The sequence below is a fragment of the Vulpes vulpes genome, chromosome 4 (genome assembly GCF_048418805.1).
Source record: "Vulpes vulpes isolate BD-2025 chromosome 4, VulVul3, whole genome shotgun sequence".
In the NCBI taxonomy this organism is placed as follows: Eukaryota; Metazoa; Chordata; class Mammalia; order Carnivora; family Canidae; genus Vulpes; species Vulpes vulpes.
In genome coordinates this window covers 83,261,982-83,288,494 of record NC_132783.1, presented here as the reverse complement: position 1 = coordinate 83,288,494, position 26,513 = coordinate 83,261,982, and the positions used below count along the sequence as shown (strand labels likewise).

The 26,513-nt window shown below is 36.7% G+C and overlaps 1 protein-coding gene across 5 annotated transcripts in view; it reads left to right on the top strand.

Annotated features, from left to right (window-relative positions):
• Positions 1 to 26,513, top strand: part of P4HA1 (prolyl 4-hydroxylase subunit alpha 1) — a 77,270-nt gene that overhangs the window by 45,222 nt on the left and 5,535 nt on the right. For 4 of the 5 annotated variants that reach the window (XM_072754999.1, XM_072754998.1, XM_072755001.1 and 1 more), the window contains 3 exons: positions 13,847 to 13,950; positions 22,225 to 22,274; positions 25,378 to 25,443. In XM_072754999.1, coding sequence (XP_072611100.1) covers positions 13,847 to 13,950; positions 22,225 to 22,274; positions 25,378 to 25,443 — 220 coding nt within the window. Of the gene's footprint in view, positions 1 to 13,846; positions 13,951 to 22,224; positions 22,275 to 24,876; positions 24,985 to 25,377; positions 25,444 to 26,513 lie in introns of those variants that run through there. The other variant, XM_072755002.1, reaches the window with a different exon arrangement.

Here is a 26,513-nt window from a genome sequence, read left to right as displayed (position 1 = left end):
ATTGTAATTAACTCTAAATTTCAAGTTAAACTTCAGCTTACTTTTCATTCTATTACAGAATCCTATGTCTTAAAAAATTAACCTGTTATAGGTGGGGTAAAAGAAGAAAATTAACCCATTACCTAACTTTTTTTTTTTAAAGATTTTATTTATTTATTCATAGACACAGAGAGAGGCAGAGACACAGGCAGAGGGAGAAGCAGGCTCCGTGCAGGGAGCCCGATGTGGGACTCGATCCTGAGTCTCCAGGATCACACCCCAGGCTGCAGGCGGCACCAAACTGCTATGCCACCAGGGCTACCCCATTACCTAAGTTTTTAAAGAAAATAAGCCATTATATATTTTATCAAAGATTACTACATAGTTTTAGGCATTTTTACTGTCATGAGCCTTGTATCTAAATTTTCCAGATTTGGATGCCTTTAGGAAGTGCATAAAATTTCATGAACTTGGTTCTTTGGAAGTCATTTTTGGAAATTTTTTATATATACAATGGACCTTTTGAAGAAATATCCAGCCCACAGAGTCATTGGACTCTTACCAATAAGGCAAAATAAATTACACTTGGAAAGTGATCTAAAAAAAAAAAAAAAAAAAAAAAAGGAAAGGTGATCTACGATCTTTTTTTTTCCCTTAAGAACTAAATATTTCTAAACGTTTGAGCTTATTTTTACAATACTCTAATTTTATACCTCTGAAAAGCAGTTTCATTGGATTTCTTTAGAAAAACACAACCATACTTTATTTTGTCTATGGCAATAGAAGACCTTAACCAGCAGCCATAGAAGCATTGGAAGACACACCAGAATAAATTTACTCAGTCTCAGCATAGTATGCAGTGTGTGTTTGTGTTCAAAACAACCTAGTAACAATGGCGTTCCACAGCACAGTGATACTCATATTTACTCTTAAGGAAAATTGTTCAGCAAGTCTTTTAAAAATAAAATGCATATGTTAAGAGAGAGGCCTTAACTGTTAAAGAAGGAATTTGCTCCATAACATATCCTAAACCTTTCGTATTTTAACAAATAAAAAGTTTTTGCTATTTTGGGAATTTATTAGCTCTATCAAGACATTTTCTACCCAACACTGGGAATTGGAATTTTGAAGATTCCTACAAGTGAAATAAATGAGTGTTTTATGTTTCCTTCACACATTATAACTCTGAAAAAGGCATCTCAAATGTAAAATAGAAAAATTAATGTGTACTAATATTAATGTAGTTCCTTTTGCTGTGGGAACATCTGTATTTTGAATGGGTCAGAAGGGAATTTCAAATATCTGTATTTTGAGAAATTTCTAAGTGATTGCATCATCTTCCATGGAAGGAAAAATATGTTCCAGCATCCTAGCAAAAAGAATTTTATTTGGGTAAAGTATGTGTAGAAATCTATTACTGTTTATTTATTGACTGTCTTTTAACTTTTGGTAAGTCATCTCTGTCCTTCACAGTATTTAAAAAAAAAAAATTTACTACAGCTTGTTAATGGAGATGCTAATGATTTGGGCTGAGTCAGAGAAATGGAATTCTGGTTTTAGAAAGGTAAACATTGAGTTACATGCTCTAAAAAAAGACAGTTTAGTTATGTGAGCTCATAAAGTCCTGTTAAAGTAATATTAAGAGATATGCAAATAAACAATCTAGTGTGGTAGAAAAAGCTTCTTTGATTCTGGGGAGCTATTTTTGGAAGTGGTTTTCATTTTCCTACTCTGATACACATTTTCCTATAATATATTTCCTTATGCTTATTTAATTTACTCATGTAAATAAGGAGCAAATATGATATAAAAGCATATTAATATTTTATAGAACAGGGGCAAATACAAATATCTGTGAATTTCAGATATTTTTTTAAATTGGAGTCACTTTTAACAACGACATTGCCCTCTGTTAGGTTGAACAGTGGTTCTCAGATTGAGATTAACTGAATCGGACAGATCTATAGTGTCATTGTCTAATTGTCCCACTAAAAACCAGAGGACCAGGATGAATTTCCAGGCTAGATGATAACTCTTTCTTTATTAACCATCAAGCACTTACAGAAGAAGACTTAGGGTCCAGAATTATTTTTTGCCCTTGCAAAAAAAAAAATCACAGTTTTTATATTAGCTAATTGTAAAATGTCAGTTTTTACATGTGTTGGGTTAGAAGGAGAAGCTAGTGCAAATTTTATCATTCACATTTTCCTTTGGAGGCTTTCTGCCAAAACCTCCAAAATGATAGTGACTGTCTATTCATTTGAACATGATATCCTTATTAATGGATTAAAAATATAGTCCTGCACTGTGAGAATGTTGCTTCTTACTCAAAGCATTCCAGGAAGACCTAGGTGGCTCAGTCAATTAAGTTTCTGACTCTTGATCTCAGCTCAGGTCTTGATTTTGGGGTTGTGCGTTCCAGTCCTATGTTGGTGGGGTATGGAGCCTACTTAAAAAAAAAAGAAAATAAAAGAAAGCATTCCAGTAATGCTGTAAAACAAATAATATATTAGAAGAAACGGGGCAGCCCGGGTGGCTCAGCAGTTTAGCGCCGCCTTCAGCCCAGGTTGTGATCCTGGAGACTGGGATCAAGTCCCACGTTGGGCTCCTTGAGGAGAGCCTGCTTCTCCCTCTTGCCTGTGTCTCAGTCTCTCTCTCTCTCTCTCTCTCTCTCTCTCTCTCTCTCTCTCTGTCTTTCATGAATAAAAAATAAATAAAATCTTTAAAAAAATGTTGAAACATTACTCTGAATGTACAACTTAGATCTGGGGTTCCTATGATTAAGACCAAAAGGAATGTATTTTGTGTTATCTAATTAGTAATGAAAAATACTGTACTTTACATTCTAACTTGATTAAAAAATACTGAATACTGGGAACCTTGATTTAATTTAATGGAGGAATAAGACTTTTAAATCCTGAAGAATAGACAGTTAATATATATTACAGTATCCTTATTACCTCCACTGAATCTTTTAGCAGTGTTAAAACAATCTAAATTCAGGGGTGATTTCTTAGACTAACTGATAGGTCTGTAACAGTGTTGCTGAAGACAGATTAGCAGTTGGCATCCGGATGAACAAAATATTTTATTTATTTATTAATTATTTTTAACAAAATATTTTAAACATATAGAGTCCTCCAGCTAAAGAGAATCCTTTTATATTTTGGAGAGGTTTTCACATGAAGGTCAAATTAAGTAAAATAACTTTACATGCATAAGTAGAATTTATTTTCCTCTCTAGTGACAGTAATAGAACCGTAATTAAGATAAGTTCTTTTTAACCTTTAATCATTAGTAACTTTAACTGCTAAGCCTCAGACCTTCCATTGAGATCATTTACGGTATAACAAAAAGTGCAAATTAAAACTTCAGAAGATGGGGAATTCCCTGGTGGCTCGGTGGTTTAGGGCCTGCCTTCGGCCCACGGCATAATCCTGGAGTCCTGGGATCGAGTCCCGCATTGGGCTCCCTGTATGGAGCCTGCTTCTCCCTCTGCCTGTGTCTCTGCCTCTTTCTCTGTCTCTCATGAATAAATAAATAAAATCTTAAATAAATAAGTAAATAAATAAAACTTTAAAAGAAATCTAAACAATTAACATTAAAATTTTTTTCCTTTAAGATTAGGAAAAATTTAAAAGATTGATACTGCAAGGATTTTCTGGAAGGGCACTCATAAATGTATAGTAAAAGTATAAAATACCTTTTTGGAGAACAATATGACATCATTCATCAAAATGTAAAGTTGTCTAGCAGTTCCACTTGTAGGAGTTTAACCTACAGAGAGGTATTCCCACAAGTGTGCAAAGATATAAAAAAAAATTTTCATTACAGTATTATTTGTAATGGAGGAAAAGTAGAAATAGCCTTATTTTTTTTTTTTTTTTTTTTTTTTAGAAATAGCCTTATTTAACCAGTGCTTTATTGGTAGATCTTCATGGTCATTTTAGAAGTAAAGAAACTTTATTTTAAAATGAAAAGCAGGGGCACACCTAGGTTGGTGGCTCAGTTGGTTGAGCATCTGACTCTTTGTTTTGGTTCAGGTTGTGATAATCAGGGTCATGAGATCCAGCCTCACATCAGGCTCTGCCCTCAGAGCGGAGTCTGCTTGGGATTCTCTCTCTCTTCCATCTCCCTCTGTCTCTCTTGCTCATGCTCACGTTCTCTCTCAAATAAATAAATCTTTTAAAATAAAAAAAATGAAAACCAGTAGCTAAAAAACAGCATGGAATGGGAATATAAAGTGATATAGTTGTTAGGGAAAAGAGTCTGGTATTTCCTCAAAAAGTTAAACACAGGATTACTATATGGGCCAGAAATTCCACTGCTAGGTATACACCCAAAAGAATCAAAAGGAGGGACTCAAGCAGGTACTTGTACACTCAAATTCATAACAGCATTACTCACAATAGCCAAAACGTGGAAGCAACCTAGGTACGCATGAATAGATAAGCAAAATGTTGTATGTCCATATAATGGAATATTATTCAGCCTAATAAAGGAATGGAATTCTGATACATGCAACAACATGGATGAACTTTGAGGATATTCTATTAAATGGAGTAAGACAAGGATAAATATTATGTGATTCTATTTATAGGAGGTAACCAGAATGAAAAATTCATGCAGACGAGAAGTGAATTAGAGGTTACTAATTCACTAAGGGGCTAAGAGAAGAGGGAAATGGCAAATTCTTGTTTAGTGGGTACAGAATGCAGTTTGAGATGATGAAAAGTTCTGGAAATAGTGGTGATCATTGCACAACTTGTTGAATGTACTTAATGGCATTGAATTTTACACTTAAAATGCTTAAAGTGGTAAATTTTATATTAATGTAGTTTTTACCACAATAGTTTTTTTTTAACTGAGGTGCTATGTGTATTGACTTGGAAAAGTGTCAGAAGTATTTTCAGGGACAAAAAAGTGAATGTGTTTATTGATATGGAGATTGGAAGGTGGGTAGATTTCTATTTTTAAAAAAATTCTCTCTGGGGACGCCTGGGTGGCTCAGTGGTTGAGCATCTGCCTTCTGCCCAGGGCGTGATCCTGGAGTCCTGGGATCAAGTCCCACTCATATCGGGCTCCCTGCATGGAGCCTGCTTATCTCTCTGCCTGTGTCTCTGCCTCTCTCTCTCTCTCTCTCTTTCTTTCTCTCTCCCTCCCTCTCTTTCACGAATAAATAAATAAAATCTTTTTAAAAAAATTCTCTCTGTATATTTGTTTCCATACAGGGAAATGTTGAGAGGATAAGTACCTATTTATTAGTACTGTGTATCCGTAAGGAGTGGGACTAGGAAAAGGACTTTATATACTTTTGTATCGTTTGAAATTTTTATTTTTTTTTTTATTTTTTAATTTTTTTTAAATTTTTTTTTTTAAATTTTATTTATTTATGATAGTCATACAGAGAGAAAGAGAGAGGCAGAGACACAGGCAGAGGGAGAAGCAGGCTCCATGCGCTGGGAGCCTGATGTGGGATTCGATCCCGGGTCTCCAGGATCGCGCCCTGGGCCAAAGGCAGGCGCCAAACCGCTGCGCCACCCAGGGATCCCTGAAATTTTTATAAGTATTTTTTAAAATAGCTTTATTGGGAGATACACATACCATACAATTCATTGGTTGAAAATGTACAGTTGAGTAGTTTTTAGTATATTCAGAGTTGTGCGTCCATCACCACAAATGAATTTCATTTTATTTTTTAAAAAGATTTTATTTGAGAGAGAGAGCATGCATGAGAGAGCACCAGTGATGAAGAGAAGCAGGGTGCCTATTGAGCAGGGAGCCTAATGTGGAGCTGAATCCCAGGACTCTGGGATCATAACCTGAGCTGAAGGTAGCTGCTTAATGGACAGAGCCACTCAGGCATGCACCCCTCACAATGAATTTTAGAACATTTTCATTACCTGAAAGAGAAAATCTGCACTCCTTAGCAATAACCACTCAATCCTCAATTCATCACCTCTCCTATCCCAGCCCTGGTGGGTGATCACTAATCTACTTCCTGTCTTTATAGATTTGCCTGTTCTGGATATATTTTTTAATATTTGGTTTATTTATATGGAGAGAGAAACTACTAGCAGGGGAGGGGAAGAGGGAGAAGGATAAGTAGACTCCCTGCTGTGCACAGAGCCCGCCGAGGGGCTCCATCCCAGGACCCTGAGACCATTACTTGAGCTGAAGTCAGACGCTTAGCCAACTGAACCATCCAGGTGTCTCTGTTCTGTTTATTTCATATAAATGAAATAATACAATATGTGGCATTTTGATGTGGCTTCTTTCACTTGCCATGTTTGCAAGGTTCATTGATACTGATGTATGTATGTATCTACACTTCATTCATTTTGGGGGCTGAACTATATTCCATTATATGCATGTTACCGGTTTTATTTACCTATTCATAGTTGGATTGTTTCTACTTTTTGGCTATTATGAATAATGCTGGTCTGAACATTCATGTATAAATTTTTATGTGAACATAAGTTTACATTTCTCTTGGGTACACCTAGGAGTACTCCTACACCTAGGAGTGTAATTGCTAGGTCATAGGATAATTCAGTATTTAATCATTTGAAGAACTGCTAACCTTTTCCAAAGTGGCAGCACCATTTTATAATCCCACCAGCAGTGTATGGGTCATTCCAGTTTCTTCCCATCCTCATCAACACTTGTTATTATTGTCTGTCTTTTTTATGATTACAGCCATTTTTGTAATGTGCTATTGCATTGTGGTTTTGATTTGCATTTCCCAGTGGCTGATGATGTTGAGCATCTTTCCATGTACTTATTGGCCATTTGTTTATTTTCTTTGAAGACTCTTTATTTTTAGATCCTTTACCTATTTTTGACTTGATTTGTCTTTTATTTAGTGGTAATAGTTCTTTATATATTTTAGACCCAAATCTTTTTTTTAAAAAAGATTTTATTTATTTATTCATGAGAAACAGAGGGAGAGAGAGAGAGACACAGGCAGAGGCTCCCTGCAGGGAGCCCGATGTGGGACTCGATCCTGGGTCTCCAGGATCATGCCCTGGGCTGAAGGCAGTGCTAAACTACTGAGCTACCCAGGCTGCCCCTAGACACAAATTTTTATTAGATACTTGATTTGCAGAAATTTTCTTCCAGTCTCTGACTTGTCTTTTCAATTTCTTGGTAGTGTCCTTTGAAGCACAAAATTTTTTATTTTGATGATACCCAGTTTATTTTTTTTATTATTGCTTATACTTCTGATGTCAGAGCTAAACTAGTGTCTAACTTAAGGTCACAAAGATTTAGACTTACAGTTTTTTCTAAGAGTTTTACAATTTTAGCTCTTACATATAGGTCTTTAATTCCTTTTGAGTTCATTTTTTTTTATATGATATGAGGTGTGGAGCCCAACTTCTTTCTTTTGCATATGCTTATTTGGGGCCCAAGACTATTTTTTGAATATAACAAACACTTCTTATATATATGTGTGTGTGTGTATGTGTATATACACACATATATATGTGTGTAGGCCCCATATTGAACATGGACCCCACATTGGCTTGAACTCACAAGCCTAAGTTTAGGACCTGAGCTGAGATCCAGAGTTGGATGCTTACCTGAGTTGCCTGGGTGCCCCACATTTCTTGCTTTTATAATTTTAAAAGTGTGAAGTGAAAATCAAAATGATAATTTGCTAGAATACCAAAAGTGAAGGTGTTTGGTAACAGGAAACTTTAGGCTGCAGAGTAAGCATTGTCAAAGAGAAGATTAAAGATAAAGAGAGGCAGTAATTGGTAGGTTGAGTTAGAATGTATTTCTTCCAATTCTGAGTTTCTAGTAGAACTAGGAGCTAATCTAGTGTGTCAGTGTACCTGTCTTTCTGACTAGCAACAATTTGAGTTAGAAAGGGTAGATTCAACAGCATAGAGAAAAGATCCAGTCTCTATAAGGCTGAAGGACAGTGCTTCTATCAAAGTATATGAGAAAAAGTAAGAGTAGATTCTTGTGGTAGCAGGGAGGAAGTTGAAGGTAACAAGTAGGAAACAAGGTTCTCTGTGGGTGGTGGGTTCCAGGATGGATAGGAACAATTCTCAAGATGTATCTAGTTTGAAATTTTTTCTAGAAGATATTTATTTTTTTTAAAGGATTTTATTTAGTTATTTGAGAGAGAGCTAAAAGAGGGAGCATGAGTCGGGGAGGGGAGAGGGAGAAACAGGCTGTCTGCTGAGCCAGGAGCCCTACATGGGGCTCAATCCCAGGACTCTGGGATCATGACCTGAGTTGAAAGCAGACACTTAACCTACTGAGCCACCCAGGTGCCCAGATATAGAGAGAGAGGGAGAGTGCATGCATACGCATGCATGAGAGGTGGGGAGGGGCAGGGCAAGAGGTATAGAGAATCTCAAGTATACTATGCACTGAGCACAGAGCCTGACTTAGGGCTTGATCTCACAACCCTGAGATCATGACCTGAGCCAAAACCAAGGGTCAAATGCTTAACCAACTGTGCCACCCAGGTGCCCCTAAAATTTTAATAGAACACTTGCCAATCTTGTGTTGCAGTTATCTGTAAAAATCAAGTCAGTAGTTTGTGGCTTATAAAGTTCAAAATCTGTCAAATTGTTGCCAGCTAGAAAGATAGGTATAGACAGACTAGATTAGTGCCTAGTTCTACTAGGAACTCCGTCAGAATTGGGAGAAATAAATTCTTAGTGTATTTATCTGCTGCAGCCTTCATAATGATAAATTTCTTGGATCCTTCCTATTTCTGCCTCACTGAGGAATTCTACTCAGCCAGTCCATATAAATTTGCAAGGGATCACCAGACAAGTAATTATGGTAAAATAGAATAAATCTTGGATTATCTAAGAAATTTCTGATTAATTCATTTCTTCATTCAGCAAATATTTATTGAACATCTACCATGTGCCAGGCACTCTAATAGGTTCTGTAGATATAGTGGTGAGCAAAACCAAGTAGAACTTATATGTATTTGGGATTAGTAGTTGAATGAAGACATTTTACTTTAACCAAACAACAAATTAATATACAGTTACTGTGATAAATGCTACAAAGTACTATATAGTACTATATGTATATATAGTACTATAAAAGATATATAGTACTATAAAACATTACCAGAAAAAACAAAAACAAAACAAAAAACCCAAAAACATTACCCGCAGCTGCCTTTTGCATTTCCAAGGGGATGGAGGTAGCCTCTATCTGAGGTGCTTCAGTTGCAAATGGTTGCCAGCTCTAAGATTAATGGTTCTGGGGGTACAGCTGCCACCATCCTCCATCCTTTGGACCAAGGGTGATTCCCATAGTAGCATCCAGCAGGTGCCCACCAAAGTCCTTGTGGTCTTTTATATATCAGAAGTACTACAAAAGCTTGACTGCTTTTGTGAAGAGCATTTTATTTCTAAGAGAAAATGTTAAGAGTTACCTCAGAAAAATACTTCTTCCCTCTTAGAAGAAGAGTGCTAGCAGGACCTCAGTCTTTTGAGGTAACAGACTGAAGAGGATTCCCATCAGGGTGGGTTATCTTGACCTCTGCAGCATCTGGGAATGGGGTGGATGATGTGCACTCGATGATGCATGCTGTGGTAGATCATGTGCGCTGGCAGAGATCTCTGGATGGAAAGATGGTACTGTTACAAGTGGAAGGCAGCATTTCACAGCTGGGAGAATGAGAGCAGCATTCACTGAAGAAGTCATTCAAGCAGCTAGGAAATGGAGAGAAGCTGGAAAGAGATGTCTATCTGTTCTTCAAGGAGGGTAGAGGCACAGAAACTATGACATGTGCATTCTAAAGAGGAAGATGTTTTGAGCTTGTGGATAGTTAACATGGATGCCAAGGTTGGGCATAAAGTGGAGAGAGTTATTGAAAGACTGCAAGCAGCATTGAATGCTCAGCCAACAGCATCAGTCTAGAGCCTTGTGTTGCTGAGGAAGTGGACACGTGTGTAGTTGTGGTGAGACATTACTAGGTGGAATTAGGGGATGATGAAAAGCCTATAGCCTAATCAAATCATTCAGCAAACTACTGATCCTCTTCAACCTGGAAAAGGATTTCTAAGGAAGACAAATTGTCTCAAAGTTTGTTCCTGTAGTCTAGTTTATTTTAATGGTAAGAGTAGCTTACTTTAAAAAAAAAAATACACGTAGGCGCTCAAATTACCTTCTACAGGTACGTGAGTGATAATCTCCCTTCATGAAATTAAGACTTATTTTAAAATCTATTTATCTAAAAGTTGTTTGAAACTACAATACTAATCCCTACTGAGGGCAAAGTATAGTCGATAGAAAACTATTAACAGATGAAATGTGTCATGTATCAGGTCATATACCAAAATGGAAAGCTAGTTTTAAGCAATATTTCAGAAGCCTTGCTATTTTAAAAACTGAAAGTGTTTCACAGTCTTATTCTTAATAAATAATTGTCCCTGTTTGTGAGAGAATAAAATTTAGAAGATTGCAATAACTGTGTTTCACAATATTTACCCACCTGCATACAAAAAACAAAGATAGTTGCCTGTGTTCTAAAGGAGGGCAAAATTAGAAAACTCATTTTAGTCTTGAACCAGAGAATGTTTCTTAAGAGACTTGCTAATCATTGTGGTATCCACAGCAAAATATCGCCTTACTGATGAAAAAGGTGCATTAATGTAACAGTTAAAAAAGAGATGTGGTTCTTAATGTTTTTAAAAAATCCTGTCAATTGTAATCATTATAGATTTTATAGCTGCCTTTCTTACAACTTCTTGACACAGTTTGAGAAAGTATGTTATTGTTACTTACTATTTTTAAATTAATTTTACTGAAGTCAGTCCATCAGAACAAGAAGAATCCTATATATTTTCTTTTGAAATGGGTGTGAGAAATATAAATTTTATAACAGTATTATTTATCCTGGTTCAGTTCTAATAGCATGTCATGTCAATTTAATGTTGTGATTAGTAAAAACTTCTTCACTCTCCTTCTTCCTTTTCCTCTTATTAAAATAAAAATTATAAGAAGTTTTGACAGGGAGGAGTCAAGGAAGGCTTCTCTGAAGAAGAGATGACTAAATTGATAATCCAAAGCCTCATCTTTGCAAAGTGAAAAAGAGACTATTCTGGGCAGAAAGAAGAAAGAGCACATGCACTGGCCTTGGGGCTAGAAGGAATATGTTCTTAAAGAAATCAAGGTGGGGCACCTGGAGAGAGACTATAGTGGGAGAGGCTGTAAGGGAAACCAAGACCAAGCCAACCAGAGAGACTGAAGGAATGCTGGAGAATGAATGAGGAGGAGTTTCCAGAAGGATGAACATTCAGTTGTTACTAAAAGAGCAAATACAATGAGAATTGGAAAAATCTTGGTAGATTTAGTACATTAGTTGGGGTGATATTACCAAGAGCAGTTTTGATAGAGTGGTAAGGGACTGAAGCTACACTGGAATGAATTAAGAAATGAGTTGGGGCTCTTGGCTGGCTCAGTTGGTAGAACATGTGACTCTTGATCTTGGGGTTGTAATTTTGAGCTCCACAATGGGTGTAGAGATTACTTTAAAATATTAAAAAAGAAATGAAGAATCTGTGGGAAAAGTTGGCTTACAGAGGGAAGAGAAAGAGATTGGTAGCTGGAAGAAGATAGAGCCTTGAAGGAAAGACATTTTTTTAAAAGATTTTATTTGTTAGAGCGCACAAGTTGAGGGAGGAAAAGAGAGACAGACACCCTGCTGAGCAGGGAGCCCCATGTGGGACTCCATCCCAGGACCCTGAGATCATGATCTGAGTGGAAGACAGATGCGTAATTGACTGAGCCACCCAGGCACCCCTGAAGGAAAGAATTTTTATATATTTAAGGGAGAGACTTGAGCTCAGTTTAAAGCTGTGAGAGGAATTGAGAAGGAAAGTTGATTAAGGGAGAAAGGGCCAATCAATGATTTATGCTTCCTAAAATGTCAGAAAATAATAGAATCTAAGGCAGAGGATTAGCTTTAGATTATGGAGAGAAATCTCTTTGGAACTGGAATGAAGGAACTAGATGAACTAAAAGGAACAGATAGATGCAAATGTAGGTAGATTGTACAGTTTCTATTTTCTGTCAAGGAGGGGATATGTACTGAAAGAAGGGGGAAGCTGAGGTGGGTTGGAGTTCAGAGTAGAAGAAGGAGTAGGAGTCTGGGCCCATTCGAAGTTGGTATTCATGAATTATCAGTGGAATACATTTGCCCTATTTCAGGACTTTGTCCAGTAGGGTTTGGTGACACAGGTATAAGCTTAGAGAAAAAAAATCATTCCTGAGGATAGTATTTTTGCCAGGCAGTTTAATTTAGGCACTTAGCAAGAATGTTGTTGAAATGATAGATCGTGGAATCAGAGGTTGATGAGAGAAGTGAAGAAAGAATGAGGCTGATAGACCAGAAGGAAGCATATGCAAAGGAGATAGTTTAATTTGGGGTGCTTTTTTTATTTAGCTATGGTTCCCATACCATAAAATTCCCTCCTTTAAAGTGTATAACTCAGTGGTTATTTTAGTCTTTTTAGTTATGCAATCTTTACCATTATCTAATTTCCAAACATTCCCATTACCCCAAAATAAAGCCTGTACTTACTAGCAGTAACTCCTCATTTCCTCCTTCCTCTGGCAACCCCTGATCTACTTTCTATATCTGTTGATTTGCCTATTCCGGACATTTCCCATAAATGGAATCCTAATATGTGGCCTTTTGTATCTTGCTTACTTAATGTTTTCAAGGTTCATCCATATGGTGGCATGTATCAGTACCCGCTTCCTTTTCATGGCAGCATAATCCATTATATGGATGATATATCACATTTTATGTATCTCTTCATCAGTTGATGAATATTTGGATTATCTCCACTTTTTGGCCATTACTAATGCTGCTATGAACATTTATGTACAAGTTTTTGTATGGACATATGTTTTAATTTTTCTGTATGTACCTGGAATTGGAATTGCTGAGTCATACGTAACTGTACATTTTACAATTTGAGGAAGTGCCATACTGTTTTCCAAAGCAGCTACACCATTTTTACATTCCTACCAGCAATGTATGAGGGTTCTGATTTCTTCACATTCTCACCAGCTCCTGTAATTGTCCATCTTTTGTTTTATTTGGGGTCTTGAACTCAAGATCCTGATATCAGGACCTGGGCTAAGAATCAAATACTTAACTAGCTAACCAGGGGTCCCTGTCCACCTGTTTTTATTATAGTCTTCCTACTGGGTGTATTTTGGTACCTTTTAAAAATTTATTTTTTATTTATGCAAATAACATGAATTTTTTCTTTTTTAAAAAAGGATTATTTTAGAAAGAGTGTGTGAGTAGGGGAAGGGGCAGAGAAAGAGAGAATCTCAAGCAGGCTCCCCACTGAGCATGGAGCCCAATGAGGGGCTCAGTCTCATGACCCTGAGATCATGACCTGAGCCAAAATCAAGAGTTGGACACTTAACTGAGCCACCCAGATGCCCCTACATGAATTTTTTTCTTATAAAATATTTACACTGTAGAAGTCAGGCTAAAAACCCTATGATCTCCACCCCAGTCAATTCCTATACTTTACCTAAAAAGAAAAATTGTTTTCAATTTGTTATGTATTTTAACAGAATTTTTAAAAATTCTCAATGTAATAGCTCTCTGTAACCTTCTTAAATTAATCCAGCTGTTTTCAAAGAAACTGTGTAATAAATGAGTCAGTTTTTTCTAACCTTTAAAATGTAGCATCTTTAAAAAATTACAGCATTCATCAATAAAAATCCTATCAAGCAAGCCAACTAAATGCCTATAGGGTGAAGGCTTACTGTCTCATATATTATGACTTTTGAAATGATGGCTTTTAATCTTTATGTAGTGAAACATTATCAGTAAAACTAATATTCTTGTTCTTAGTGCTTGGCTCTCTGGCTATGAAAACCCGGTGGTGTCTCGAATTAATATGAGAATACAAGATTTAACAGGACTGGATGTTTCCACAGCAGAGGAATTACAGGTAGGTATTGATATTATCCTTAAATTATATGCTATCACATTATTTCTTTATACTTTTTCAAAACATGCTTCAGATGAGAGTTCTTCACATTGTACAAGCACTGTAAGGTATTGCAGGAGAGTTTGGGACCCCAAAAGTGAATATGCAAGCTGAAATCATGCAAACTGATCTTAATAATCACTGGGAAAAATTAAGATTTGTCTGTGATCTCTGAAATTCTTTTACAAAATGTTAAAAACTTACTGTTAAGTATAAATTTATAGGGAAATGAGCAATATGGAACATTAATATTTATTAAGTACACTATAATTTTTTGTCATTCTTAACTATAATTCTGTTAGGTAATTGGGGCAGTTCTTATTTTTTAATGTGTTTTCCTCTCTTTTCTATTGAGTTATAATTCACATACCATAAGATTTACCTTGGTTTTATTATATGCACATGGTTATGGAGCCATCACCACGATCTAATTGCAAGATATTTCATCACTTCAGAAACTTTAAGCAGTCACTCTCCATTCCCTCTCCCTAATGCTCTGGGCAATTTCTCATCTCCTTTCTATTTATGAATTTGCCTTTTCTAGATATTTCATATAATTTGAATAATATGTGGCCTATTATGTCTGATTTTTTTTATTATGTCTGATTTTTATCACTTAATGTAATGTTTTCAATATATCAGTATTTTATTCTTTTTCATGCTGAATAATACTCCATTTTTTGGATGTACCACACTTCATGTCAGCTGAAGGATATTTGGGTTGTTTGCACTTTTTGACTATAATGACTAATGCTGCTGTGAACATTTGTGTACAAGTTTTTGTACAAACATTTAAAATCCATGGGTATATATCTACATATAGAATTGATGAGTCATGTAATAACTTCAGTTCAACATATGAGGAATCACTAAACTATTTTCCAAAATGACTGCACAATTTTCTAATTCCATTGGCAGTATGAGGATTACAATTTCTTCACATTCTTGTCAACACTTGTTCTTGTATGTTTTTTTTCTCATTACGGTTTTCATTTCCATTTCCCTGATGGCTAATGATGTTGAGCATCTTTATTTTTTTGAGAAAATTTTTGTTCACATCCTTTGACTATTTCTTAATTGAGTTTTTGGGTTTTTGTTAAATTTTAAGTGTTCTTTTTACATTCTGGATACAGGACCATTATCAGATATGTGGTTTGCAAATATTTTCTCCCATTCTGTAGGTCATCTTTCATTTCCTTGATGATATCCTTTGGCACAGAATTTTTAATTTTGATGAAGTCTGATAGGTCTTTTTTGTTTTTGGAGTTTTTTTTAGTTGCTTGTGCTTTCTTTTTTACTAAATTCCATAATAGTTAACATACAGTTTTATATTAGTCTCAGAAGTGCAATATAGTGATTCAGCAATTTTGTGCATTACAGTGCTCATCATGATAAGTGTACTCTTAATCCCTATCATGCATTTCACCCATTCTACTCTATTCCCCTCCTATCTAGTAACCATCAGAATGCTCTCTATAGTTGAGTCTGTTTTTTTGGTTTGTCTCTTTCTTTGTACATTTGTTTTGTTTCTTAAACTCCACATATGAAGGACACCTGGGGATGACTCAGTGGTTGAGCATCTGCCTTTGGCTCAGGGCATGATCCCAGATTGAGTCCCACATCGGGCTCCCCACAGGGAACCTGCTTTCCCTCTGCCTATGTCTCTGCCTCTGTGTGTCTCTCATGAATAAATAAATAAAATCTTTAAAAAACTCCACATGAGTGAAATCATATGGTATTTATATTTCTCTAACTTATTTCACTGAGCATTATACTCTCTAGATCTATCCATGTTTTTGCAGATGGCTAGATTTCATTTTTTTTTTTGTGGCCGAGTAGTATTCCATTGTGTTTATCTATGATAATTTTATCCATTCACCTGTCAATGAACACTTGAGTTGCTTCTAAAATTTGGCTGTTGTAAATAATGCTGCAATAAATATAAGGGTGCATATATCTATTTGAATTAGTGTTTTTCTGTTCTGGAATTACTGGATCATATGGTAATTCTATTTCTAATTTTTTGAGGAACTTCCATACTGTTTTCCACAGTGGCTGTGTCAGTTTGCATTCCCACCAACAGTGCACAAGGGTCTCTTTTTCTCCACAACCTCACCAACACCAGTTGTTTCTTGCATTTTTTTATTTTAGCCATTCTGACTGGTGTGAGCTGATGTTTCATTGTGGTTTTGATTTACATTTCCCTGATGATGAGTGATGTTGAAATGTTGAACATATTTTCATGTGTCTGTTGACCATCTGTATGTCATCTTTGGAGAAATGTCTGTTCATGTCTTATGCCTATTTTTTAATTGAATTATTTATATTTTGAGTGTTGAGTTGTGTAAGTTGATATAGCCAATGTTAGAGAAATTACTGTACTGCCTGTGCTCTTTACTAGGATTTTTATAGTTTCAGGTATCACATTGGGTCTTTAATCCATTTCAAGTTTATGTTTATGTATGGTATAAGCAAGTGGTTCAGTTTCATGCTTTTGCATGTTGCTGTCCAATTTTCCCAACACTATTTGTTAAAGAGACTATCTTTCCCATCGCATATTCTTCCTTTGTCAAAGGTTATCAGTCATATAATCATGGGTTTATTTCTGGGTTTTCTGTCCTGTTCCATTGATCTATGTGTCTGTTTTTGTGCCAATACCATACTGTTTCAATTACTACAGCTTTGTGGTGTATTTTCATATCTGGGATTGTGATACCTACAGTTCTTTTTCAAGACTGCTTTGGCTATTGGACATCTTTTGTGGTTCTATACAAATTTTCATATTCTTTGTTCTGGTTCTATAAAAAATGCTGTTAGTTTGATAGGGAGCGAATTAAATCTATAGATTGCTTTGGGCAGCAGGGACATTTTAACAGTATTTGTTCTTCCAATACATGGCCATGAAATATCTTTCCATTTCAGTTTCTGTTAGATCCATCTGGTCCAGTGTGTCATCCAAAACTACTCTTTTCTTGCTGATTTTTTTGTTTGATCAATCCATTATGAGTGTTAAAGTCTCTGACTATTATTATCAATTATTTCCTTTATGTTGTTATTACCTGCTTTATGTATTTGGGTGATCCCATGTTGGGTGCATAAATATTTACAATTGTTATATCTTACTGTTGGATTGTCCACTTTATGATTATATAGTGTCCTTCTTTGTCTCTTGTTATAATCTTGGTTTTAAAATGCGTTTTGTCCAAAATAAGTATTGCTATTTGGCTTTCTTTTCACTTCCACTTGCATGATTAATGCTTTTTCCTTCCCTTCACTTTCATTTTTTTAAAAAGATTTTTTATTTATTCATGAGAGACACAGAGAGAGAGAGGCAGAGACACAGGCAGAGGGAGAAGCAGGCTCCATGCAGGGAGCCCAATGTGGGACTTGATCCCAGGACTCCAGGATCATGCCCTGGGCTGAAGGCAGGTGCTAAACCACTGAGCCACCCAGGGATCCCCATGGGGTTTCCTTTTTATGTAATTCTTTTCTTTTACTGCTTTTTAAATTGTGTCTTTATCACTGCTTTCTGCCGTTTTAATTACTCTATGTCTTGGTTTGGACCTCCCTGTTGATTTAGTTGGGGGCTCTCTCTACCTCCTAGAGGTAGATTTCTGTTTCTTTCCCCAGATTTAGAAACTTTTCAGCTATTATTTCTTCAAATTTTCTGCTTCCTTTTCTCTTTCCCTTCTAGAAACTATATAATCCAAATGTTACCATGTTTGATGGTGTCACTGAGTTCCCTTAGTCTATTTTCATTTATTTTTTTCTTTTTCCTGTACAGCTTGATTGCTTTCCATTACTCTGTCCTCCAGGTGGCTGGTCTGTTCTTCTACCTCCTGTGTTCTACTATTTATTCCCTTTAGTGTATTTTTAACTTAAGTTAGTGAGTTGTTCATCTCTGGTTCTTTTTTGTTTTGTTTTAAGATTTTATTTATTTATTCATGAAAGACACATACAGGAGCAGGGGAGCAGACACACAGGCAGAGGGAAAAGCAGGCTCCACGCAGGGAGTCTGACCTGGGACTCGATCACAGGACTCCAGGATCATGCCCTTGGCTGAAGGTGGCACTAAACTGCTGAACCACCTGGGCTCCCCGTCTTTTTTGTTTTCTATCTCATTGTTGAGGGTCTCATTGAGGTCCTTCATTTTGTTCTCAAGTCCCATGAGCTTTATGACTATTACTTTAAATTCTCAATCAGGTATATTACTTACCTCAGTTTCACTTAGGTGTCTTGTGATTTTTGTCCTGTTTTTTTCATTTTGGGACATATTCCTCTGTTCCCTTATTTTGTCTAACTCTGTTTCTGTCAGGTAAGTCAGCTATGTCTCCTATTCTTGAAAGTAGTGGCTTTATGAAGAAGAGGTCCTGTGGGGCCCTGCAACACAATGTCCCCTGTTCACCAAAACCCAGTGTTCAGGGGTTTCTCCTATATGTGTTGCATGTACCCTACTGTTGTGGCTGAGCCACTTTTGCCTTTAGTCCAGTCATCTGCAATGGCTCTCTTTCCCTATTGTGGGCAGGTTTAGGTCCTTGTGTTGTTAGTGAGCCAGTCTGGAACCACCTTGGGCTTAAGCTGAGTCAGATCAGATATTTGCCAAAGATGTAGTGAACCAAACTGCAGGGTGTTTTCCCTGTGTTGTGCCCTGAGAAGTTTTTGTTGGTGGGCGGAAGCTACAGGCAGACCAGTGTCTACCCCCAGCCCACTGCTGGACTGCAGTTTAACTAATGTATTTATCTTCACCTCTCCCCAGGGCGGAAGTCATTTTGGAGTGGTAGAGGCCTGTGTCAGGGCTACTTGCACACTGCTAGGCTTGTGGCATTAATTAGCCAGGTGGACTCTAAGAGTGTTTTGGAGAGGGCTGGAGATCATGGTGCTAGCAGGATCTGCACTGGTTTGCTGCAGGAGGGAGCCTACAGCCCCTGGGAAAACTCCTGCCCAGGTTGGAATGGAATGATGGGTCCATAGGAAAGCTCAGGAAAGGGGGAGGTGTACTGTAAGATGCATGCAGCTGTGCTGCGGGAGGGGATCTGAAGTTGCCTAGGATGAAGGTGATGTGTCTGTAGAAGAATGTTGGGGCAGGGCTCTCACTTTTAGCAGGAGAATGTTCTGCTGCCTTGGTTCCCACAGGTATCTGTGTTTCTAGGTTGGGACAGGAGAAGGAAATGGCACCTTCTAGCTCTTTTGTTCTTCGAGAAGTCTCCCTCAAATCCCTGTCCCTCCAGCATATGCTCTGAGAATAGTAAATAAATTACCTTCCTATATACCCCAGGCATTTTTCAGACTGCCTTTTCCATATTGTATCTCAGCTGGGCTCTTTTTGCACTGGATTCAGTTTCTTCTAGCCCTCCAGCTCTCCCAGAGCTGAGCTTACTGATTTTTAAAGTTCTAGGTGTTAAGCCCCACTGATTGTGAGAACTTGAGAAACCAGGACCCTCTAGTTTTCAAAGCCAGATGTTAGAGTTTCATCATATGCACATAGCCATGCATGTCCCTGCCTGGGGCACCTAATGTGAAGGTCTGTTCCTCTTCCCCCTCCACTCCACTGCATCCCTCCCTCCCACAGGCAGACCCACAGCGTTTGGCTCCCAACCATGTCTCAGCTTGTCCTGCTGTCTTCAGTGTGGCCTCTTTACATTTAGCTGTGGAGAGTGTGTTCCTTCAGTCTTCGGGTCATTTCCGGGTTATTTACACTGATTTTGGTGTTATCTAGATGTACTCACGGGACAAGGTGAGCCTAGGATCCTCCTATTCTGACATCTTTCTCAGAAGTTCTTGGTTGCTTTGTGCTTTAGATGTCTAAGAAACCATGGCCTAATGCATGGTCACAAAGATTTACACCTGTGTTTTTCCCTAACAGTTTTATAGTTATCTTGTACATTCAGATCTTTGATCCATTTTGAGTCAGATTTTATATATGGTAGGAGGCAGAGGTCTTAGCTTCATTCTTTTCATCTGACTCTCCAGTTGTCTCAGCATCATCTGTTAAAAAAACTATTCTTATTGAATTGTCTTGGTAATTTAAAATATTATGAATATTGAGAATTAAAGTGTTTTATTTCTTTGTAAACACTTATCAAAAATAAACATTCCTTCTTCTCATTGTGAAATGATACAGAGTAAGCATGTTTTCTCTGCCTTTGCAAATTGTCATACATCTAGGTTTGGGTCAGCTTTCAACATTTTATCTTTCGTGCTTTCAAATATCCTTGAGGATACATAATAAGGTTTGTTTTTTACTCTGAAGATTTTTTTCCAATATCACTTCCTTCAAAACATCTTTATTCTTTCCATCACAGTCACTTTCCTTATGTTAATAAGTTTGCCTTCACAGTTCCTTTGGAACGGTATATGTAGAGTTTCTTGAACAGCACAAGTAGAAGCATTCCCCTTGTCAGTTTTTTCTGTATCTCCATTTAGGTTTGATTTGAATTGTACTTAAAGTATCATTACTTTCCATTTCTGTGCTGTATGTTATCTTTGTTAACCAGTTCCTCTTCCAGCTATTCATTTTTATAAAATATCACATGGGTTTTCATTGATAGGAGGCAACCCAACTACATACTTTGCTGTCTTTGTGTAAACTGAATAACAGATATGCAGTGATAGACTTTGAAAGAAGTGATTGGTATTTGATCATGATGTGCAGCTGTTATTTACATGGTAATTTGTGGACTAAAGCACTAGCAGCGACAATAGTGCTTTATGCAATTACAGTTACTATGTTGTGGTAACTGAAATTTAAACTTACGTTGTTGGTGGTCTAATGTTAATGATTGACTAAACTATTAGATTTGTGCATTTTGGAACTGTGCAAAGCAGGATTGCCTATATTTAAATTTGCTTAATGAAGTTGCCATTTATTCCATGGTAATCTACAACTTCCTTGGTATTTATTATATTACTAAAAACTCTTATATATATCTTATTATTTCCTGATCTGTGTTTATTCTCATCTTCACAGAATCTTTAAGCCTATTTGATAAAGTTCTACTTACTAGGCTGATTCAACATGTCTACAACATAAGGAGTCAAATATCTAGAGTAATAATAATTTACATAGGACTTGGGACTTTGCTGTGGGCAGTACTCTTTTAATTATGTTCTCCTTTCATTTCATCAGCAGTGCTGTTTAAATTACATTCTCCTTTTATTTTGTCATATTGGGATGCAAGGAAGGAGTTAAGGAAGGTATCATTCTCCTTAGTTTACAAATAAGAAAACAGATGATATTGAAAAGTTACATATATTATAACTAAGAAAGCTAGAATTTACAGTCAGACCAGATACTTTTCTTCTTTTACTGCTTCACACTGGGACACTGTCATTACCAATTGAAATTGTTAGGGCCATCAGGAATAATTAAGTTTCGTGTTAACTTCCTTTTTTACTGTAGGGTAAAAAAATATGTAGGAGATTTTATTAAAATAGATTGGGGGACGCCTGGGTGGTTCAGTGGTTGAGCATCTGCCTTCGGCTCAGGGCGTAATCCCGGGATCTAGGATCGAGTCCCACATTGGGCTCCCATCATGGAGCCTGCTTCTCCCTCTGCCTGTGTCTCTCCCTCTCTGTCTCTCATGAATAAATAAATAAAACCTTAAAAAAAATAGATTTAGGAGTTTCCCAGCATTTGAGAATTTGGAAAACACAAGGCGTGATTTAAATTCCAAAGAAAAGTGTTTAGTAACTGATAATAGAAATCTCAAAACGCTAATTCTGGGAAATTTTAATTCTAAACATTTTAATTTTAGAATTCTAGCTCAGGGGCAGCCCGGGTGGCTCAACAGTTTAGTGCTGCCTTCAGCCCAGGGTCTGATCCTGGAGACCTGGGATCAAGTCCCACATCAGGCTGCCTGCATGGAGCCTGCTTCTCCCTCTGCCTGTGTCTCTGCCTGTCTCTCTCTCTCTCCGTGTGTCTCTCATAAATAAATAAATAAACTCTTAAAAAAAAATAAAATTCTAGGTCAGATTTAAGTCATGTATTAGAGGAAAACATGTACCCAAACATTTGCTAAAGAAAAGCATATTAACTAACGTTCTAAAACATAGTATAGTAGCTATCCTTAGTTTTTTATCCTTGGTTCCTTAGGAACTATCATTGATTTAAACTGCTTTGCCTTTAATTTCTCTAGGAGTAGATCACCATGATAAAATAGGACTTATGTATTTTTTGAATAGTACTCTTGATTTTTTTTTTTTTTTTTTGATGCATGCTTTGTTCCTCTCCTTCAGGTAGCCAATTATGGAGTTGGAGGACAGTATGAACCCCACTTTGATTTTGCACGGGTAAGTAACAACAAAAAAAGAATATAGGAGTTCTACTGAAACTCAGGCATGACATGTTAATTCTGTTCTTTTAGTATTAAAAATATATAGCCTGTTTGCAAATTTTTGGAAGCACAGTGGAATAGATGATACCCTATAAAACCTTTTTAGCAGTAAAAAAAAAAAAACCCTAGACACACAGTAAAAAAAAATATGATACTTTTAAATGCATTGCTGAGCCTGGAAGGAAGTAAAGGCAGTTCCCAGAGGCAAAATGAACAAAGAAAACCTAGAAACTAAAATTAGAGTGAAGGCAGGGTGGTGGTGCAAAAAAGCTGAAGCTAAAGGCTTGTGCCTCCAGGAATCTAGAGCTTTGAGGACTGACTGCTCTGTGAGAGGACCTACCACTGTGCAGGCTACTGAACCTGAGAGACACACATATAAAACCTGAATCTCCAAAAGGGTTACGCCTTCAAAGAGAGAATAGCATCGAAAATAATCTGCTCTGAGTCAGGAGTCTTAAGGAGAGTTGCCTGTCATCAACTTGGTGGGGATGTAATGTGTATGAAAGACTCTTCCAGGAGTTTGAAAGCATATGCCTGCTCCCACATTAACCTTGGATTTGAATTTTCACTACCCTAGAAGAGGAGAAGTTAAAGTTTTCCAGTTAGATAGTGCTCCTTGGTACCTATCCTTGGCAGAAAAAAACTCTTGTCCTCGTTGTAAACTGGCATCCTCATTCTAGCACCTCAGGAATTCTAAAGATTAAAGTCAGCCAAATATGTACTCCTTAAAAAAGAAATTACTAACTGGTGATAAAACGCCATTGGTGAAACAGAAGTAACCGACCGATTTAGATGCTCCCCAGGATGTTAGGTAGTTGAATTATCAGATACAGAATATAAAATAACTGTGTAATATTCTTTAAAATTAGAGGATAAAAATTAATAAACTTTCAAAATGACTTAACATTTGAAAAACAAGCTCTAGGTAGAAAAAAGTAATTGTTGAAATCTAAAGTTTGATGGATAGGGGCACCTCGGTGGCTCAGTGGTTAAAGCATCTGCCTTCAGCTCAGGGCGTGATCCTGGGGTCCTGGGATTGAGTTCCACATCAGGCTCCCTACAGGGAGTCTGTTTCTCTCTCTGCCTTTGTCTCTGCCTCTCTCTCTGTATCTCTCATGAATAAATAAATAAAATCTTTAAGAAAAAAATAAGATAAAGTTTGGTGGGTAATTTAAAACAGAGACAGTTGAAGTGAATTAGCAAATTAGCTGATAAATCTGAATTAAAAGAATACACAGAGACAGGAAGACAAAAAAGATGTAGAGAGAGACACACGAAAATAAATAATATTAAAGCAGTTTGCTAAAAAGCTGTCCTTTACCAAGTTATAAATTATATATTACCAAATCTCAATGAATTAAGCTTTATCATAATTACATCAATTCTAAGAACTGTCTCAGGTATTTTAATAACCTTCTTGATCTACTACCATTGTAAAATAATGGTATATTCTTTTGAAAGAAAACACAGCCTATATTGTGTTATATATAGCCTTTGACCAGCCTAAATACCAAAATCCTAGAATCTTTTTCTATGTAGGCCAGCAAAGTATATATTTTTAGTTTCTTTCCCTTCTATTTTCAATTATTGAAAAATGTCTGAGTCTTAGATGATGTGAAAGCATACAATTCAAGCCCTGCCATTAGTGCAACTAAATTTTTTCTTAGTTTTTTATTTTGAAATAATTACAAATTCCTAGGAAGTTGTAAAGAAATGTACAGGGAGGTCTCATGAACCCTTCCTTCAGCCTCCCCCAACATTAACATCTTGCATTATCATGGCACACTATCAAAATGAAGAATGAGGGGTGCCTGGGTGGCTTAGTTGGTTAAGCGTCTGCCTTCAGCTCAGGTCATGCATGATCTCAGGGTCTTGAGATTGAGCCCCCTGTTGGGCTCCCTGCTCAGCAGGGAGTCTGGTTCTCCCTCTCCCTCAGTCCCTCCCCCTACTTGCGCGCACTCTCTCATTCTCTGTCAAATCTTAACAAAAAACAAACAAAAAACCTAAGAGGCAATGAAACATGCCACCAAGTTTATTCATATTTTCACCAGTTATATTTACACTAATTTATGTGTGTGCCTATTCTAATTTTATTACATGTGTAGCTTTGTGAAACTACCACCACAGTTAAGTTGCACCATCACTGCCAGACTCCTTTATAGTATGCTCTGTAGCTGCATATACCCTTCTGCTTCCCATGCCTAACTGCTGGTAACCACCAAACTAACCTGTTCTCTATAATTGTCATTTCACAAACATTATATAACTGTTAAATGCAGTATGTATTCTTTTGAGATCTTCTCTTTTCACTGAGCATAATTCCTTTGAGGTTCATGTTCTTTCAGAATGTATCAATAGTCTTTCTTTTTATTGCTAAGTATTATTTCATGGTTATGGATGCACCTCAATTTGTTTAATCATTCATCCTTTGAAGGATGTTAGGGTAGTTTTCAGTTTAGGGCTATCACAAATAAAGATGTGTGTAAATTTCTGTGTGAAAAATCCATTTTCATTTTTCTGGGATAACTGCCAAGAGACTGTATTGTATTTTAATTTAGATTTAAATAGCCAGATGTGAATTCTCCAGCCAGATTAAAGTGCTGACTGTCCAAAAGAATGACAAGCATAGTAGCAGTAAACATTTGAATGGATCATGAGTTCAAAGTAAATCTCAAGGTAAATTTTTTACTCACAGAGAATAGAGTTCATGAATGTAGCTAAGAGGCTATCATGTCTTGTTCTGTTTTGTTTGGTTTGGAAGTGAAGCTGTAGGCATTAATTTTATTAATCTGTGGATAGTAGATACTGGTTTTCATTATTTAGGCTAATGAATCTGGGTTTTTTTCCCCTGCAGTGGTCTTATCAAAAGTATTCATGTACAAGCTGAATTGACATCCAAGTATTTGAGTGCCTGCTATACAGTGTGCAGTACACACTATCTGAACTTTTTAGGATTGTTTTTGGCATATCCTTTTAGCATATTACTGGTGTTTATTTGCCACTAGGTAATTTGCATTACTGAATTTTATACCACTGAATTTGTTGTGTTTCATTCACAGAAAGATGAACCAGATGCTTTCAAAGAGCTGGGGACAGGAAACAGAATTGCTACATGGTTGTTTTATGTAAGTTACAGCTAAAATTTTTTTGTAAGTTGGGATTTTATTACATGACACTTATTTTGATGTGTTCAGATGTTTGTTTTCCTTAGCTCTTATTTAACATCATAAAGTTTTTACAACTGAGTAAATAGAGGGGATTTTTGCATTTGTAACTTCTTAAAATTGTAATATGAAAACCTTAATGCTAAAATTACTAACAGTCTCTACTTGGAGACGATCATTACTGATATTTTGGAGTATAGACTGTTAATATGTGTACATAGGCATCTCTGTATATATTTGCACTCATTTTAACAAACTTTGAAATTTTTGTTGATATAAATCAGAAAAGTATACAAATCATAAGTACTATAACTTGATAAATTTTCACAAAGTGAACACATCTGGTGTAAGCAGCAGCCAGATTGAGAGCATATTATAGCATCCTGGAAGCCCAATTATGAATAAACATATTCACATTATTTATTGAAGTTTCAAAACAATATGATATTTTTTAATTTTTCCTATATGTTTTTAAGTATTTAAACAATTTAAACTTTGAGCACAATAATTTATCATAGTTGTGAGGTTGAGTGGGCTTCACTCCTGATTCTTGCTCTGGATCTTTAATGCATCTGTGGTGAGATGATGACTCACTGGGGTCATTTTAAAGGCTGGGATTGAAACTGGATTTGGCCCAGAACACCTGCATGTGGTCTGGGCTTCCTCCCAGCATGGTGACTGGATTACAAGAACTCATACCCACAAAAAGCAAGGCTGAAATGCATAACATTTTTATTACCTATCCTCTGAAATCAAATAATGTCACTTCTCTTGCATTTTATTAACCAAGGCAATTACAAAGATCTGCCATGATTCAGGAGGAGGGGACATAGACCCTGCCACTTGATAAGAGTGTTAGTGTGGGATGCATGGGTGGCTCAGGGCATGATCCTGGAGTCCCGGGATCAAGTCCCACATCAGGTTTTCTGCATGGAGCTTGCTTCTCCCTCTGTCTGTGTCTCTGCCTCTGTGTGTGTGTGTCTCATGAATAAATAAATTTTTTTTTTTAAAGTATTAGTGTAACAGGAAAA